Here is a 20,530-nt window from a genome sequence, read left to right as displayed (position 1 = left end):
GGAAGGATGAAACATAGTAATAGTTTTATTTTGGGAAACTGGTAGAAAATTACTCCAAAAGTCCCTTCCCTTCAGGCATATTCTTTCCAAACCTTGGGGCTTGGTCATATGTCCAAACCTCTGCCCGTATTGGTCCTCTATGTAATTTATTCTTCCCATTTCCAATCTGATGCAAAAGTCCTTCAAGATCCAGCTCAAAAATCATTCCTACTCAAAAGTCTTCTCTTCAGATCTCAGGCAGAATTCAGTGTTTTCCTAATTGTCTGGTCTTTTTGAAACCTTGTAAATATCCCTACTAGAGCAGGTCTCTCACATAACATTGTAGTTATTTGTTTTCAGGCCTCCCTTCAGCAGCAAATGTTAAGCTTGTGGAGAGACAATTAGGTCCCTGGGGCTTAGCTTGGCACTTGGAACATAGTAGACATGAAAATATTTGTTCAAGTAATTAGTGAATATGAGTAATGTAGTAATATTTGAGGAATTTACTTCACAAAAAACTAAGAAAAGTACTCTGAACATCCAATTAAGAGAAAGGAAGAAAAGGAGAGGAAAACTTGTCTTTTTTTCCACCCCTGGGAAAATTCATACTGAGGCTCATTCTATCAGCGAAGGATGAACTCACAACACCCACATGAGGAACTTGACAAAGTTGAATCAGACATGCAAGTTGAAATTCCAGTTTGTCCAATAAGTATCTTGATGTCTTCAGACACATTACTTAATCTTTCTCTACCTTATTTCTTCATATCTAAAGAAGAAATAGTAGTACAGTCTATTCTCTTTAGTCACGGTAGTTATATTCTATAAAATGAAAGAATACTGAATCATTTACTCATAGGGAAACTACAGGATGGGTTCCTTCAAGAATCTATCATATAATTTTCATCGACCAATTAATACATGACCTGTTTTATGTGTGTTTCCATTATTGTTATACATATAACAATATATATGTTATTATTATATATGCATTGTATATATATATATATATATATATAAAACTCATGCCTGAACAAACCTTATCTAACACATATTTTCTCTATAAGGCATAACACAGCCTTCTTGGGTTTAGGAATACTAGATGGACCTCCAGCATTATGATGATGGCCGTTCTCAACAGTGAAATTACCAACAAAAACTATGGGAAGAAACCTGGGCATTAAATAGACCATGAAAAGGGCATGTTTACAGTATATGAGCTGAAACCAAAACTCAGAGCATGGCCATGTGACCTGAGCTGGGTGCTTGTGCATGGGGTGACTCAAATTCACCACTGTGCGTGTCCTTGAAGCTAGGAGCTTTGATTTGGGGGTTACAAATAAATTTTAGTGAGGAGTTGAATTTGCAAATACGGAATCCATGAGTAATGAAGTTCGATGGTAACTAGTTTCCAGTGTTGTTGTGAGGCTTAGAAGTAATTCAGGTTAAATACGTAACAACCCATACATGATGGTATTTGTGAGTCGTCCAGCAGAGAGTAGGTGCTCTGTAATGCCCTTAGTTCTGGCGTTGTAACTCTTAACATAAAAGTAAAAGATGGGCCTTGCTCTCAAGCTGCTTACAACGTCATTGAAGGAAAAGATAACTCATGAATGAGGCTAGACCGGTAATGAGGAAGAGAGATATGAGTTCAGTGTCTCACTTCCAGGAACTCTCAAAACATAGAATCTGAACTGCAGCAATAAGAAAAGAATTCATAGGAGCCTTAGGCCTTGAGATAGAATTTGGAGAAACAAGCTGGGTGCAGAAACAATAATCAAATTCCAGTCAAAGGCAGAGAAATGGTATGAGTGTGGCACATTCAAAAGACCACAGTTGGTAAAAAATGGGATTCACGTTGGAAAATGTCGATCATGAAGGCAGGAGAATCAAAGCTAGAGGAGAGTTTGGATGCTATTCTCTGTAAGCAAAGTTACTAAATGTGAGTGCTGTTTTTGGAAAGATGGTCTGGCCGAGGTGGGTAAGGGCGATTAGTGAGTAACGGAAGACTGGGGGAAAGAAACCCATGAAAAGGCTACAGCAATGACCTAGAGGTTGGAAAAAAGAAAGCATGTTTCAGTGACAGTGGACCAGAAAAGCAGGCATGATCCACTTAATGGAATGAAAGACAGGCCCCTGAGACAGCTTATATTTGGGGGTAAAGAAAGAAAAATTGGAAAGAATACATATATGGAGTATCCACAGAGACTCCTTGTTTAAAGTTGCCCTCAAACTTCCTGGATGCGAGGATTTGTCTCTTTTCAGGCATCCTTTTGTTCCCTGACAAAACTTCTGTTGGTCTAACTCAGTGTTTTCCTAATGTTTTTAATTATGACCCACAGTAAGGCACACAGTTTACATCAACATATAATTGAAAACTAGACTTTTACAAAATAATATTTCCCTTTTCTGTGGGTAATGCACTCTTGTATTTTCTAGGCGTTCCTATTTGGTTATGAAAAGTCGATCATGACCCTCAAACAGGTCGCCACTCAATGTTTGAAAATCACTTGTTTGTCTAACATGTTCTCTAGGCTTGAAAATTCATTTCCCAATGATTAAGATTAAATAGGAAGCTCAAAACTCAGCTTCCAATTTCTTTCTTAAAGGCAAACTACATTCTAAATAAAATTCTCAGAGTTAGGTGATCAAGAAATTAAACCGAAAGCAGAGTTGGTGATTTCGGATAAGCCAAGCATCTTCTTTGCTAAAACACTTGACGGGCAAGCATGTATGTTGGATATTTCTCATGCTACCCATCAAGCACTAGGTGAGGATCCTTGAGTATTATTTCTCTGATGCTTTCAGTGAGAGATGCTTTTACGTTTTGTATACAAAAGAGTGGTCTGATAAATGGGGAAGCAGTTATGGCTATGACAATCCAAAGCCATCATGTAATGCTGAAACTTATTCTCTTGACTAAGTAAGATCTAGTACGGGCCCTTTAGGTTTGGAATTGTAGTATAACTCTAGCCTACAAGACAGTACCTTATAACTTGAGATCCTCTGCTTAAAGAACATTGTGCAGCAGAAGATTAATAATTTCCTGGAACGTAAGTAGGAGAGGTAGGGAAGGAAATAAAGCGTGATGACTCAGAGTGCCTGCTCGTGGTCAAAATCCTGAGCTTCTGGTCAAGGCTCTGCTACTTGTTAACTATCTGATGCTGGCCAGGTGACTGGACCTCCCTGTGTGGCCATTTCTCTTCCACTGTATTGGAAGCTGGTACCCATGCACAGTGCTGACGTGAGGGTTGAGTTACTGTGTAAAACTTATACAGCACATGGCACACAGTAAAAGCTCAAGGAACATGGTGACGACCCTTATGATCTGGGAAGGTGAGATTCTGGTGGAGCAAACACCTGAAGCATCTCCGGACCACAGGTGTCTGCTGCCAGGGCAGACGTGTATTTTGCTATCGCTCCTGGGAACAAAGGAAGGTCAAATATTCTTCATGGCACCACCTATGCAAGAATGGGCTACTGCTTTTTTCCCACTCTTTTTTTCCCCCACTCTTAGTAGAGGAGAAGGGCAGGGAATGAATCAAGGAGAATGGAAGTCAGAAAAGAAGTGTTAGTCCTTAAGGCCAGTACCACAAAGCCATTTCAAAGTTAGCCAGCAAGTGGATGAGAGGATGGCTTGAATCAATAGCCAGCATTCCTGGATCTGTGGGAACCAAGTTGAGCCCAGGATGGCAACTCCCAGCTGACAATCGCTCCAAGTCACAAACGGCAGCCATTTCAATGCTTCCAGCCTGAGACGGTTCCCTATTCTTTCTCTGTGGTAGAGAGAACGTGTACAACTAAAAGCTCTTTCTAGGTAGTGTTGAGAATGTGCCCTTATTATAAGATGGAAAGAAGAAATTCAACACCAAATACCTGCCTGAAATGGGTGAGATATTAATAAACACATCTTGCTTCACCCATCAACGTGACTAAATCCTACCATGAACAAAATTTGGAAGATGGCTGCAGCCTGAGAGGAACTGAGGATGTCCGTAGGTGAATACAGAGTATTCACAAAGATGGGGGAAAAAAGAAGGGTGACTAAGAAGGTCAGGTGTTTGTGGAATGAAGCCTATCAACTGGTACATGCCATGTGATGTACATGAATGACTTTGGTGGAGCTTAAGAAAAATATGATAAAGCATCTGATAGGTAGTTTTGTCGTTTCAGAATACCTCATTATTTCCATCAGAGTTAAGAAAATGTTGAGATTTGCATGTGCACAGTGTACAGGTCGTCTTCTATTGTGATTCCATTTATTATTAAATTTTTCTTTTAAAAAATTAGGGGGGAATGTATCAGTTTGCAGGGCTGCTATAATAAATACCACAGACTGGGTGGTTTAAACAACAGAAGTGTACTGTCTCCCAGTTCTGGAGGCTGCAGGTCCGAGATCAAGGCGTGGGCAGGTCTGCAGGCAGCTGCCTTCTCCCTGTGGCCTCACATGGCCCTTTTCTCTGTGTGTGTCACCCCTGATGATTTTGTGTGTCCAAAATGCCTCTTCTTACAGGAACACCTGTCAAATCGGATTAGGACCCAGCCTCATTTTAACTTAATTACTTCTTCAAAGGCCCTGTCTTCAAATACAATCACATTCTGGGGTACTGAGGGTTAAGGGCTTCCGCATATGGATCAGGGGCAGACACAATTCAGCGCACAATAGGGGATCTTGAAGGAACTGTGAGAATTTCCCCCTTTAGCCAAGGAAGGTATGTGCCAGGCATCTTCCCAGGGACAGGACCGCTATGGCTCTGCTTTCAGCATCCCAGGGGTGAACCTGTGATGTGTGTGTGTTTCCTGCCCAGGTGGCCCTTCGGTGTATCAGCCAGGCCTGCCCAAATGTGGTGATCCCTTCTTACCTCATGCCTTGTCTGGATTTGAGGAAGATTTTGCCACACTTGTTATGATGTTTTTATGATTAGCTGCTCTGCAGGGCTCCCTCTTGGGAATAATTGATGATCATATTTAATCATATTAGCATCACTAACTGTTTTACCCTTCATCTGTAAAGCAGCACCAAGCTTGGCCCCCTAAGCGCTGACAATAGACGCTGCTTCTCTCCACTCCCCCATCCCAGTTGTCACCTGCACCTCAAAGCAGACCAACTCTCTGCTTGCTCTCTCTGGAGCCCTCCATCCTACACTTGCCCTGGAAAGACTCGTAGCATTGTGTAGAAAGTTACCCATCCAAGCAGCTCCAAAACCCCACAGGTGGAGCTGTATTCCATCTCGGCAGATCAGTGAGATTAGTGGGAAAGGCAGCCTGAGATTCCTGGACCCCTGTTCCATGTTGTTTCCAAAATGAGTCAGAGCTTCTGTGACTAAAACGAGAAGAAAAAACAAAGATGTCCTTAAAGACTCTGGGGTTTTTTCTCCTAAACTAGTGAACGTTAGGGAATATATGCTTCAATAATCTGCTCTCACACCCTCTGGATCTGGCCTATGACACTGGTCTGTCTGGGACAGCCCCGCCCTGTTGGCAGGAGCCCTCTGACCACAGCCTTCCAGGCTGGTGACCCAGCCTGCTGGGGACCCCATGGCTGACCTTCTGACCCTGATACCCCAATCCCTTTGTCCCCCCATTGATCCTCTGGTTTTCCAGTGCATCAGCTTCTTGTCTCTGAATCATATTCTCCATATATCTTGGTCTCTGATGCCTTCCAGGGGACGTCCTTAATTATCACCTGCTGCTCCCTGAATCCTTGAGGGTTTCTCATTGCCAATGGCCAGTTGATGTGCTTCTAGGATAGGTATTCTAGATAAAAGATTAAACCAGAGTGACGTGACTTTTTGTCCTGATCCGTTGAGAGACCACCTATTAAAAAAAATAGGCAAAGCACTCTTTAGGGATTATTTAGCTTTAAAAAATACAGTAGAACAAGCCTAAGATTATTTGTGTAATAATATTCCTCTTACTCAATTTTATTTCTGTACACTTTCTTGACTGGGAGGCTAAGAAGTAGAGTCATAGCCCAATCACAGGGATCGGACATCAGTTATCCAGGCCCTAATCTGTAACCTGGGTGTGTTCCTGGTTTTGCACATCTCACGTGCAAGTGTCATCACCCAAGTGCATGGAGGCTAAAAAAATACAGGAGACCAAGGCATTGTATCTTGGACTCTCTTTGGGTTTTCACCTTGCTGCGGACTTGGTCCATCTCATCTGACTTAACCTCCGCACTGCAGAGTCCTTCCGCCCCCCTTCCTACTTCCTTATCCTTAAGCCCTCATCTCCCTCACCTGGCCCTCTTCCTGTCTATTTTATCACCAGTGTTTTAACTTTGAGTTCATCCCATTCAGCTCTGTTCCTGGTCATTTTAGTTTTCCCCCCAAAGGCTCCAGGTTTCAACTAGGATTAAGGATTCACAAGTTTTGACCTTTTGAGCTTCAGGCTTGTAGGGACAGCGGCAGCGGGGCGTCTGCTCTCAGCTCTATCCCAGGCCCCTCACGCTCGGCCGGAACAGAGCTGAGCCCACCGTGCCCGGGCACACGCAGCTCTGCTGTGTCTTCTGCGTGTTCAGCAGAGCTGTGTGTCCTCTAGGAACCAGGGCCTGGTCCCGGTTCTGCCCTCTCCCTCCGCCACCACGACACCTTGTTCCCTAATCAAGCCAGCAGACAACACGGACTCCTTTCTGACCTCCCCATTTTCACTCTCACTCTCCTGTACTCTGTTTTCCACTCAGCAGCCAATGTTAGATTTTTATTTTTCCTGAAACTCGTGTCACATAACTATGGTGGGATCCAGGCCCCTCTCTATCTGAGCCCCTGCCTCTCTTTTTCATCCTGTATTAATATTCTCCCCCGCCCCCTCTCTAGCTCCCTGCTCAAGGCCATGCCAGCTGCATTGCTTCCTCTCTGTTTGTGTTCCTTCGACCCACTGTTGTTCTGGGGCTCTCTTCCTCGGGCCTGCACATGACTGCCGCCTTCATCACTCTGTCCTCAGCTCAGATGTCACCTCCTCAGAAAGGTCTTTCCTGCTGACTGTTCCTCCTGAAGCAGCCTTGTGCACACACACACACGCCCATACACACATACACACACCCACATGCACACGTCCACACAGTCACACACACACACATACACACGTGCACAATTACACATACAAACACACATACACATATATACACATAAACACATACACACAAACACACATACACACGTCCACACAGATACCCACGTATACACATACACACGCACATACACACATACACACACCCACATGCACACGTCCACACAGTTACACACACACACACACACACACATATACACATACAAATGCATACACACATATACACACGTGCACACTCATACAAACACGCATACACATATATACACATACACACGTCCACACAGATACCCACATATGCACATACACATGCACATACACACACCCACATGCACACGTCCACACAGATACCCACATATACACACACACATACACATACACACATATACACACGTGCATACATACACATACAAACACACATACACATATATACACGTAAACACATACACACAAACACACATACACATGTCCACACAGATACCCACATATACACATGCACATACACACATACACACACCCACATACACATGCCCACACAGGTGCACACACACACACACAGCCCTCCCCTGCCCAGTCCCTCCTGGCCCCATACACTATTTTATTTTTGATTCATCACCTTAAGTCATGTTTTAAATTATTACTTATTATTAAATGTCCTTTCTTTACACACCACAGTGTAAGCTCCGTGAGGGCAGGAACCCTCGTGTGTCTTGCTCACTGTTGCATTCCCTGCACTCAGAAAAGGGCCAAGTACACAGTAGGTGTTCAGGAAATATTCCTGAAGGAGTGAGTGCCTTTCTGCCTCTCAAGTATCCCCTGGGTCTTTCCTCACCTCCACCCTCACGCCCACTTCTGTCCTCACTGTCTCTCACTCGGGCTCTTGGTAAACTCTCCCCGGGATGTTCCCTTCCCCAGCCTTCTTCCTCCCCAAAGCCCCCAGCTTTGCTGCCTGGAGTGTATTTTTCTCTCTCCCCCGATGCCCTCTGCTGCTGAACAGGGTAGCCCTCGCTCCATCAGGGATGGGGTCCACTGTGTTTGGCAAAGAACGAGCTGTGTGTGGAAGAGGAGACCCCTTCCTTGGGAGAGGACCAGGGCCTAACATCCTCCACTGTGTCCTCTCCTTGTGAGGCCCTACAGTTTCTCAAAAGTGGGTGTCTGTGACCAGGATGGCCTTGAGACTTCAAAATGCCATTCAAATAGGAAGAGTTCGATCCCGTATTTAATCAGGATAACCAGCTTTCTGATCTGTAAAAATAAGCACCCTGTCTCCTTCCCTGGACCTACAAGAACCCTGGGTATAGAGCAAAGGAAGGTGTTGAAAGGAGACCACACGTTAAGTGGGGACCGTGTATCCATGAATTTTAATTCCCCCAGTGCTTATCCCATGGTCTTCTACACAGTAGGCATGCAGTCAGTCAACTTGAAATATTTGCATATTTACATTTTCCTATGCCTCGTGCTGTACCCTGGGGGCATGGGACTGAACAAAATGGAAACAATCCCAACTAAATTATAAACTGGTAGAGAAAAAGCCCTAAACTGATCATCATACAAATACATTGTAATTAGGAATCGTGATATACTTCAAAAGAAATCTACACAGTGCAACTGCAACTCCGCATGTTTGCTGCCCTGTGAGTGGCTCCCTTACAGCTGGCTGCTGGCTGCATTACATTAGGGTGAAGGAGCACTTATTCGTCCTTGGATGAGTGCACAGTAGTTTTGCTGGGTTGCTCATGCATGGATGTAGAGGCCGGGAGAGTCAGAGACCATCGTACTAATAATTCCCCAGGTACTGGGGAAAGCTGACTCTCACAACAGAGAACAAGGGTCCCTTCTGGTCAATAGAACTTCTTCCTTCACGTCTTATTCTTTTAGGTGATTACTTCCAGGAATGGGCTGTTTCTTTTTTCCATGGATTTTTGGCAAAGCATGGATGATGACAGTATTGGTAAATGAAAAATAAAAATTTTCACTACTTAAAATCAGAAACATAAAGAGACTGTGCAGACTTTGTATACTTACAGGGTGGTGATGTGAGAAAGCCTTTCTGGGGAAATGGCATGTAAATCTAGATGTGAAGGACAAAAAAAGGGTTATTCAAGTAAAGAACAGGAAGTAAGGCGGTTGAAGAAAGGGAGCAGCATTATATAGGTCTGGAGACTGGGCAGAAACAGGTTTGCGATGCATGGAGAAGTCTGCTGAGCCTGGAGTAGAGAGAGTGGGAGACAGGATCACTCAAGAGAGAGTGGAGAGACAGGAAGGGACTGGATCACGCTTGACCTGCAGCCGTCAACTGCTCTCTTGATTGGGGATGCATGACTGTCCTGGGCTGTGCCATTTTAATCCTAATGGTGTGTCCCTGCTTCCTTGCTTAGCCTTTAAGCCTCTCTTATGATCCCTCTATATTTCAAGTCGGGACCACCACCATTCCTGAAAGCTTTCAGTTCTCCTTATTAACTCTGTTCCTTGGGACCTGTCTCTGCCTCTCGGTGCCCAGGCATTTGCTGCTGGCTTAGGAGGAGGAGAACACATTTCTTGTGGCTTAGATATCTCAGATCATGAGCCTAATCTACAACTCTCTTTCAATAAGGAATTCAGCAAAAGTACATGCTAAGATGTGCTTCAATATATTTATAGAAAATTGTATACAGTCCTTGAGAAATTTGTCAAGTAGAAGCCAACCAGATATAGAACGAAGAACTACATACTTACTGCTTTTCATAAAATTGAGTGTCCTGACTGGTGTGAGGTAATATCTCATTGTAGTTTTGATTTGCATTTCTCTAATGATTAGTGATGTTGAGCATTTCTTCATGTTCCTCTTGGCCATCTCTATGTCTTCTTTGGAGAAATGTCTATTTCAGTCTTCCGCCCATTTTTTGATTGGGTTGTTTGTTTGTTTTTTTTTTTTGATATTGAGCTCCATGAGCTGTTTGTATATTTTGGAGATTAATCCTTTGTCCATTGCTTCATTTGTAAATATTTTCTCCAATTCTGAGGGTTGTCTTTTGTCTTGTTTATGGTTTCCTTTGCTGTGCAAAAACTTTTAAGTTTAATTAAGTCCCATTTGTTTATTTTTGTTTTTATTTTCATTACTCTAGGAGATCTGTCATACAGAGTGAAGTAAGTCAGAAAGAGAAAAACAAATATTGTATATTAATGCATGTATGTGGAATCTAGAAAAATGGTACAGATGAGCCTATTTCCAGGGCAGGAATAGAGACGCAGACGTAGAGAACAGACTTGTATAGACATATATACACTACCAGGTGTAAAATAGCTAGCTAGTGGGAACCTGCTGTATAGCACAGGGAGCTCAGGTCCGTGCTCGGTGATGACCTAGAGGGGTAGGAGGGTGGGAGAGAGGTCCAAGTGGGAGAGGATATATGTACACATATAGCTGATTCACTTCGTTGTACAGCAGAAACTAACACAACATCGTAAAGCAATGATACTCCAATAAGAAAGAAAATCGAGTGTCCTTTTAGTCTCACGTGGCCAAATCTAGGACTTGCACTTTGAATGGGGCAGAGGCAGCGATGTTTCTCTTTACGACACGCGTTCGCTGTGCTGATTTTCATAATACTTCCTGCCGAGGAAAACCAGAGTCCTGCTTCCTGCCCATGGTGTCCCACAGCCGTTTGCTCAGGGTCTCCCACGTGGTGAGTGTCTCATCATCACAACACTGAAACCCCTCCCAGCAGAGGACGTTCTTAGGAAGGAGAGCTTTCTGCTGAACAAATCACAGGCCATAATGTGGCTATAAATACAAATCATGCAGCCAGTCGTGAAAAGATAACACAAAGGGAATAAAATCATAAAGCTGCCATATATTGAGCACTTAGCGTGTGTTGGATACTGTGCTGAAAATTAGCTCCGAGCTTCACAGCTGCTCTGCCCTGCAGGTGTTAACATCTCTGCCTTACAGGCTAGATAGAGAACGTAGGCGGAGGTGGGCAACGTTAGCCCCAGTACCACACAGGTTATAAATGTCGGGGGAATTTTTAAAGCAGGTCTGCCTAGTTCAAGCTCCAAACTCAGACTCCGCCAAGGACACTCAATTTTTCAAATCAGTCTAGGCCGTAGAGATCAGGACTTGATCAAAACAAGACAGAAACCTGTCAGATGCAATTCAGGGGCTAAGGGGCATGATCCACAAATCATCAAAAGAGAGATCTGACCATAGGTAGCAGAGCTCTTGAAAAACTCTAGAAGTTGTGCATCTGCTGCCGTGGAAGTTGCTTTATACTTTTCTCAAAAATTCAGTCAAATAGCCTGAAAGGTTATGAGTCCCCTCTTCAAAATGCTGTTCTGCTTTGTTCCGTCTGTCAGTCTGATATTTGAGCAAATGTATAAGTGATTTGATATATCGAAGTACATTGTTTTCAATGTGTGTGAGACGGATTAGAGCAGGGTCAACTCAGAGGAATGATGCTTGAGTCTTGTTGGAGAAACCGAGGTGTACTGGCTTTGTGATTTCATTGTTTTCTTTAAGTTAGGACTTTATTAACCACCTGCTGTGGGCAAGGCATTGCATGCGATGAGGGTACACTGAGGAACAAGCAAAGCTCGGTATCCCCGTAAATGCCCCTCCCCCTCCCCCATCTGGGACGTTGAGGCTTAGCCCCTGTCCCCCTACACGAACCCACAACTGACCATTTCCAAATTCAGTCCACAGGGAGACAGAAGGAGGGCTTTATTCTGTGCGGCGTTCCCATGCTCATTTAGTCAAGTATGATTTATTGGCCTTGGAAAATAGTACAACCGCCTTTCTTAGACTCCCTGCTTACTAGAATGTATATTTTAATAATCTGTAGTTTTTTATGTATGCCCTCTGGTGATTTTGAAACACCGAACTCTGAATTTATCGTTTTGATCAAGGAATTGCGTGTGCTCGCTGGCCTTGACGTACGGCGCAGAGCTGCTGACCCGCTGTCAGTAAAACACGCTTTGTGCAATGTTTTCCCAGAAACGGCGATGCATTGGCACAAATTGCTTCCCATTCTTGCGGTACCCTTGTTAGGAGCAGCATGCATTTTGCATGAGAGCAGGCAGGGGCTAGGACGCAGGCGCGGTCGTGGACCTCAGCAAGGCTGACGGCGTGAAAGGGGATGAAATCTGCGACTTTTCTCTCACTTAGCACCACGTCCCCTACTGAGTTCACCAGCCACAGGCAATCGGAGAACTCTGAAGGTTAATTCTTTCTGCCCATACGTAGAGTTACAGCTCAGTGGACAAAGCCCTTGAAATGTTATCACCCCAGCCAGGACATTTTAAGTGGAAAAAATGGCTGGTAGTACAAAAAGGTTAAACGAATTAGAAAACGGGTCTCAAACAGACTTGCCGGTTGTTTTTTTTTTTTTTTTTTTCAAGAGTTGCCTAAAATATTCTGTAACTTTTATAGAGGTTGTGACTCGAAACATGTTTCAGCCGTATGATTGCTGGGAACTATTAAAATGAATAGCACAAATAGGGCAATTAAATATAGATGCGAACAGATTCAAACCCCAAGAGAAAATGAAGCTGCTTTGGTTTTTCTTCTAAAAACACGCAGGTGGTTTTCTTTGGAATTGGAGTAAAGGCCTATTTTGAAAAGCTGGCTGGATAGGGAAGAAGGCTGAGGAGGCTAAACAGTTGTGACTACCTGGCCCCCAACCCCTGAAGGGAGACCTGTCCTAAGCGAAGGTATCAGCATAAGGCGGTGCTTCCGCTCATAACATACAGACCAGCTAGAAGAGATGGGCTCTGAGGATAAAAGCAAGGGACCGCCATCCGTGTAGCTTCAGACAGATGCCAAGGCTTCACTTTACACTTCTTAGGTCTCCTGTGACCCCATGTCCCTGGCACCCTGGTTTTCCTCTCCTGGCTCACAGCGAGTGTGAGAGGATAGGAAGGTCTCTCTTTGGTGCAGATCCCTCGTGTGTGAAGTGCGTACTAACACAGACGATGCGGATGTGTGGGAAACAAAAAGCGAACATTGAGAGGTGCCTGTCTGCCCGGAAAGGAAAACCGAAACTCATCGCAGGCACTGCTGGAACTTGTTAAAGCCAATGTGTTTCCAACAGTTAGTTAGGGGCAAGGGGGATGACAAGGATTTGGACATCCCTGCATTTTGGCTTGCTGCAAAAGGCAGGGGAATTAAGAATGATAATTTGAAAATAGCCAAGACTTATGGAGCACTTACTATGCAGGGACTTGAAAAATTTCATGTCGTCTTTACAATAAGTAGTGGTAAATGTTAAAGTAAAAGAGCCAGGAAGGGCAGAGCCAGGATCCAACAGAGGAAGCCTTCACTGGCCTCAGCTTTGCCCATGGCCTGTGCCTTCACTGTGATGCCCTTCGACCCAGCAGTGTGAGTAGCAATCATTCCTCACAGGGAACTGGACGACTTTAATAAGACAAACACAGGGGACTTTCTTACAGGAGCTTACAAAGAGAGTTTCTTTGTAAGGAATAATTATACGGTGGCGTGACAGAGTAGAATGCAGAGCATATAACTGTGTTGGAAAGTAAGTGTTGTGCCTATTCTGATGTCTTCTGAATATGTGACGTTCTCTAGAAATCCCAGAATCATGTTGCTGAGAGAGGGTCCTCAGAGATCTTCTAGAATAGCATGTTAGGGTCATCAAGCAGTATTGCAAAGTGTTTATACCCTCAGCACAGGATCAGTTCAAACAGATGTTGTTGGAAAGGATATTCCCTCATGTAACATTAAACCTTTTATCTAATTTAATTTACAGAACTTCTTTCAAATAGTTAGCAACCTTCTAGATGAAGACAACAAGGAAAAATGGGAAGATGCACAACAGGTAAAGCTGGAGTTATTTCAGAACTTAAAATGAAGTTGGTTAAATAAGGTTTCATAATATGTGAAAAAAGTAATGGCTTGCTATTCCAAGAACATAAAAGGAAAAATTTTAAAGTCATTCTAGATTATCTCATACTAATTTTAGAGAAAACAAGTGACCTCCTTTATCATAACAATCTATGGAATCCATGATATTTAAAATGTGAAAAAACAGAGCAGGTTTAAGTAATGTTTAACTTTAAGGTATTAATACATAATGACTCTATGCCTTACCCATCATTTTCTTTCCAGTCTACAGACTATAGGAAAAACAGCTAATCTAAAAGGACACATTGCAAACTAAACTGTGGGAGTACTAACTAGTAAAATCATTTGTATTTACTCTGTTATGTGTAATCTGAATTATGTATACAGATGTGAATTTTGATTCAAAGCCAAGAGTTGTAAAAATGAGTTCTCATTAAAAGAAATGTATTCTGCTTTTTTTCTCTTTCTGCTAAGCATGGTAACTGTAGCAAGTAGCCTTATTGGTTTAGTTATTGTTTTAAAAATGCCTGGCCCTGCCATTTGTGCTAAACTCACTGACACATGGTTAATACTATTTTTCTTCTAAATCACAGAAAAAGTGAGTTAGAAGTTAAGAAAGGGAGAATAAGCATGTTTTTAAAAATCCTGTGGAAATTTAATTTAAAAGTTTTCTACTTGACCCTTGTTAAAAATTCCGCGAGAACAATGCAATATTGAAAATGAATATTTATTGAGGTTCAAGTGGACCCTCTGTCTCCCTTTCCCTTTTTAATCATATTCTGGGCCTTCAGGAGTAAAGCATGCCCTTTATTTCTATTATCATAGGAACTTTATGGATAGACTCTAAAAATAGTCCAGTGTGGGACCACCTCATTATCAGGTACAAGTGCTGTGCTTCTGGCCATAGCAAGAAAAAAAAAAGAATCACTCCTTAGGTTAAGACACTGAATCTATCTTTTCCTACTAGTTTGAGTTATGTATTTGTCCTTGGCTTCATTCTAGAGGAGAACTTCCTTCACTCACTGTGAGAAAATGGTGTCTTTACTTAGAATACATTGCAGAGGCTAAGCACATCTTTGTAGAGTGCTGGAGACTATTAATTATGGATATATTTAGGACAAATGTATAATACCCTATTTAAAACAAGACTGCAATCCATCAGATGGTGTTATTTACTGCAAGGTCCCAACTTGAGCAAATAATGAACAGTGGCGGCAGAACTTTTTGTCAATGGAAAATCCTGAATCCATAATCCACCTATTTACTTGTGATTTTGAGTTAACTATATTCTTATCTTTTAAATATTTTTCAGTAGTGATGATTCTTAATGCTTCTTTGAAGTAACTATTTGAAATAAAAGCAGCTATTCTGTAGCGGTGTTTTCATAAATGCAGCCACGTGGTAAATGAGTCTCCAAGTTTTTGGCACAAAGGGTGAACTCTTCAGAAATAAGAGCTGTTTAAAATCTACCAAAGATAATCCTTTGTCTATTTTAGAGGAATAGTCTCAACAAAATGTAATATAAAGCATAGCTCTGTGTGCATTTGGAAGACTAGCTGAGTAAAATGGTGAATATTGACGTCGGAAGGGTTTTGCCATAAGAACGCACACTTTTGGACAATAAACAGTGTCATTTCATAGTTTGTTCACTACATATAAACCCCAGTTATGAAGGATGAAACTATGTTTAGCTAAAGCATCCTACTAAAAACACAGTATACTAAAGTGAAAAAAAAAGGCTGCATTCTATATAGCACTGTTTTATACACCATCATTGTAGTTGGAATGGACGGTCCCTTTCAATCATGATAATTGTGATCGTCAGTATTTCCTTTTTATACTGAACGCTCCTGTGTCTCTCCAGGAGTGCGTAAATTGTGGCCACTGAGCCAGATCCAGGCTGGCACCTGTTTTGTAAATAAAGTTTGGGATCATAGCCACAGTACCCATGGCTGCTATGGTACAGCAAGGACACAGCTGAGTTGTTCAGCAGAGACCCTATGATCCACAAAGCCACTCTCTGACCCTTTACAGAAAAAAAAAAAAAAAAATCAGCCCCGGCTCTACGACATTTGAAAACTGTTGGGAACATATAACTACAAACAAAATCTGCTGCCGCCCTAGAAAACCTCTCCCCAAAGTAGACAGGAAAGAAAACAGTTTCATTATTGAATAGGCATTAAGCCAGAAGTGATGTGCATCACAGGTAGTTCACTAAGAGATGCAAAGACAGAGAAACCTCACCCTTTAATACAGACAAGCGGATGTTCAACTCATTACACACGTGTTCTCGAGGTAAACAGTAGCTAGTTCTCAAGTAAGTGGACTTTAGGTAGTTGATCCTAAATGCACTGGGTCATTGGGGTGACCACCTTGTTAGTTCATTGGCTTTATCCAAAGGAAAAATGAGCTCTGATACCTTAATGACTGCGGGCAGTTTTGCAACTCAGAGCGAGGCACCTGCTTAAGTCAGGGTCTAACCCTCACACCGCCCCTCCCACCGCACAGCAGTCTGGATGATTACTTTCCACAGAGAGACATCCCTGGGTCTTTAAGCTGGGAAGAGGCTATTTAACTTTCAAAAAAGTTTACATGCATTTCAAAGAGACAGAGAAAGAATTTAACCATTACAAGTTTTCTAAAGTAAATGCTCTTAAGGGAGGGGAGCAAGGCTTTAGGGAGGGAGTCTTTTCTCTATTTTCAACAGGGAAGATTAAGCCTCTTCTTTTTAATGTGTATTTACCCACACACTACACATACTCATAGACACACACACCTACGCAAACATAGAAGAAAAAAATACAGTAGCAGCAGGAAGTTCGGAGCTGATGGAAATTTCACACACATTTTTGGAATGGGGAGGAAATCTCACACACATTTTGGGAATGGAATAGGCAAGCAATAGCATTTGTCCCCAAATCTTCCTGAAATTTAAAAAAAATTACAACTATCTATGCCATACGTTTCTAACTGTAATAACCATTGTTCATGTCTTCAACCATATGTGAGTAAGTATATGATGCATTCGAGGTGTCTGATTTTTGGATGGGTGCGGCCACAAGCTCCTGTAAAATATACACACTGTGCCTGCTGGCCACCCTGCCCGACGTGTCTTTCTGCTAATCAGAGTGTCTCTCCCCCTTCTGCACAAGCTTTTGCAAATACAAAGCCATTAAAATTCTCTAATCCACTTAAATTTTTCATGGCTTGAAGCTGCAGTGGTGCTGAATGGCTAAAAGCAATGAACGTAACTTCAAAAGACTTTCTGCTTTAATCTGGTTATATAATGCAGGCTGACTTTGTCAACATGATGGGTTACACATGCTAAAATTCATCTGTCTTTTCAAATGGATCTCACATTCCAGTCACTATGAGCTATTGCCAGAATCAGGTCATCTTTAAGCAAACACTCATTTGTTTGCAGTGTATGAGGCGGATGGTGCTGAGCGTGTCTTACATATGTACATGTGAAACACCTATACTAGAGCTGTTTTATGATCCTGCAAGTATTGCCAATGCTATTATTCATATAGCAGCTATTACAATTATTAGAAATAAATGTCTCTCCCAAGATAGTTATTTTGCAGTGAACTTAATAGTCTGTAAATATTCATGATGGCAATAATAATTATTTTTTCTACCAGTGTTCATCGTACAGATGCTAAGTAAAAAAAAATGTAAAAAGCCCCCAAATTTCAGTGTTTGTTCTGTTATATTTAAGTGAGGAAAGGAACCCATCAAATGTAAAGACATGCTACTTCTAAGTGTACAATCTGTTACATATTTTGAGTTTTCTTGGATTTATGAAGGATTAATCACGGCATGATATCACCTCCAGAGTTCTTGCTGTCTGACATTTGATGTCATTCTCAACTGTTAGTTCAAAAAATATACAACTGTTAGATGGGTTAAAAAATAAATTAATAAATAAAAATTTAAAAATAAAATAAAATGATTAAAAATAATTTTAAAAAGTAAAAAAGAAAATATACTGCTGCTGCTAGTTGGAGAAATGTCTTCAAATAAATCAGAGCTCATTTATGGTTTCATTGTGTCTTTTTAAAATTCCAGTTATATATTCTATTATATAGATTTTTAAAATTCCATCTAACCTTTGCTTATTTTTGTAGATTTATCCGGGCTCAATAGAGTTAATGCAGGTGATTGAAGATTTTATACACATTGTTGGAATGGGGATGATGGACTTTCAGAATTCATACTTAATGACTGGAAATGTAGGTAAGAAATAGGATGTTTTCCCAAAATCTGACTGAATTTTTAAAAAAAATTTGCAAGTATCTGAGTCATACATTTCTAAGTGTGGTACCCATTGTTCATATCTTTGAGTCTACATGAGTAATGTATTGTGGATATTTGGTGTCTGATTTTTCAATGGGCCAACCACATATGCACTATAGACACATACCTACACACACACATTCGCATGCATCTGAGTGTATTTGTATACATTTATTTAAGCATACTTGTATTTATCTGCACACGTATATAGCAAATGTTTATTGCTATCCAATCTCATGTTGAAAATATATAGTATATATACTATGTGATTATATAAAAAAATAAGCCTTCGTGGTCTCGCAAACACTGTTCATGAAGATGCCGAGTCACTTTCTTGCTAGGGGTCCCAAAGAAGTGCTGAATCTCCATAAGGGTGGGATGCTTCAGAGACCTTTAGGGGTCATTGTCACAATGCTGCTGCCGCCGAAGTTTTCTTGAGTAACTTTCAGGACACGGTGCGTCTCTCGAGTCTCTAGTAGATTCTGTAATATCAGCACACGTAAAGTGAAAACATCTTTCTTCCTTTAGCTGTCTATAACATTGTCTCTTATAAGGAGGAATTACACAGAGAAGGAAAATCCACAGGGCCTCGTACAGTGCTACAATTATTGTACGTTCAGCCAACAGCAATTATGTGAACCAAATGGCGCATTTCTTTTTGTAGTTAGAAAAACCGCAAGAACAAAGAAATATTCTTCCTAAATAGTATATGCATTGAGTTGATACAGGTTTACAGTTTTATTTCTTTACAACTTCCTCTTGTGATGTTACTATGACTCAGATTTTCTTTCACTGTCATGTTTTAGCAGTCTTCACATAAAGACTACTAACTGTAGATAAAGATGCGTTTAAATCAATATCTTACCTCACATTCTTATTCAAAGGATGTTTAAGTTTTAGTTTCTAGATCAGGAAGAGACCTAACTTCGTGGAGGGATTAACTAGGGGAGTTCACATGGTATAAAACATAACATTCTTATGATTACAGCTTTGGTGGTTCGTTTTATACTTGATTTCTTTGGAAGGTCCTTTAGTCCTATAACAACTCATTTGACTCTGAGATATATTCCACCAGCGTGACCTCAACTTGTAACTGGTAATAGCTAACTACTGGTAATATTCTTCAGTTGAAGAGAACGTGTGTAATGGAGACCTCAAAGGTCTGCAGACGGTTCCATGCCCACATGCCACCTTCATGCAGCTTGAGGCCTTACGAGTTAGAGTTATGCCTTAATCCACTTTCCAGAGGTGGTGGAGGGCCCAGACTTTTCCCAAGAGTAGATGTCCAGCAGCTTGAGCTGGTTCAGGAATGAAGGGAGCTGTCCTTGCTATGGGCAATGAGAAGAAAAAGTGACTGAAAATAATATCTTTATTGAAGGATGAATTCAGAAATCAGAGAAAATCCAAATTAAATGTCCATTCCAAAAGTGGCTGGGCAAAGAGAGGAAAGGTAAAATCCGTGGAAAAAGGGGGTAGCATGTTGGGCTATGAGTTTGGAGCACATGGAAGGAAAACCCTAGAGAGATTCTGGGGACGCTGGTCATTCAAGATGGAACCACTCTTCTAAGGGCCTATGACTTTTTTTGGGAGGAAGGAACCAGGAAAGCTGCTATGCCAGATTGGACAATAGTAATTTACAAGAAAAACAGAGGGGGAAAAAGCAAAGGGCTATTGTTTTCTTGATTTTTGTTAATGTTAGCACCTAATTCTAAAACACATGGCTAATTAAAAGTATTATCAGATCAAAACATGGCACTTGTTCAGAATGTGTTTGGAAAAAAACTTTAAAAACCAAAACCATTCTCAGAGTCTAGTAACTTAAATTTGAACTTAAAGTAGACTGTTTGAATAACAGCATACCAAATGCCCTATAGTACTAGTATTATTTACAACAAAAATTCCATAAATATCCATAAATTGCAAATCTTTATTCCTCTTTACCTTTCTTTTGACTTACCAAAATTGTATTTTTGAAAAATTTGTGTATTTTTTGTGTTAAAATTATGCTTTGCCTAGGTTTGCCTACTTCCTTTATCATCACTAAACTTTAAGAAGTATATTAAGCATAGTGACAAAGCAATTTAATGCTGCAAATAAAACCAATATTGTCCTATATTGTCTTCAGTCTTGTGTAAGGACAGTGTGATTGTTTGGCCCTCCGATTGCTTCACTGGTTATCCATATAGGAAAAGGTTATGTTCTGTGAATAAGTATCCCAAACATTATTACACCACCCAAAAGAGATTTTATTTATTTTGCTTTCTCCGAATACCAGCCCAGGGACTGACTTACTGTTGTTTGATGACCAGAAGAAGGTTATTCTCAATAATATTTAAGAATTTTCCA

General features: G+C 41.3%; 1 protein-coding gene across 3 annotated transcripts in view; it reads left to right on the top strand.

Moving 5' to 3' along the window:
• Positions 1–20,530, top strand: part of ADGRB3 (adhesion G protein-coupled receptor B3) — a 793,357-nt gene that overhangs the window by 384,934 nt on the left and 387,893 nt on the right. For all 3 annotated transcript variants that reach the window (XM_082474137.1, XM_082474138.1, XM_082474139.1), the window contains 2 exons: positions 13,791–13,859; positions 18,016–18,124. In XM_082474137.1, coding sequence (XP_082330263.1) covers positions 13,791–13,859; positions 18,016–18,124 — 178 coding nt within the window. The remainder of the gene's footprint in view (positions 1–13,790; positions 13,860–18,015; positions 18,125–20,530) is intronic.

This window comes from Balaenoptera physalus, assembly GCF_965194825.1.
Source record: "Balaenoptera physalus genome assembly, chromosome: 9".
Classification (NCBI taxonomy): Eukaryota; Metazoa; Chordata; class Mammalia; order Artiodactyla; family Balaenopteridae; genus Balaenoptera; species Balaenoptera physalus.
Note: the sequence above shows the minus strand (reverse complement) of the source record. Positions and strands in the feature narration are given on the sequence as shown.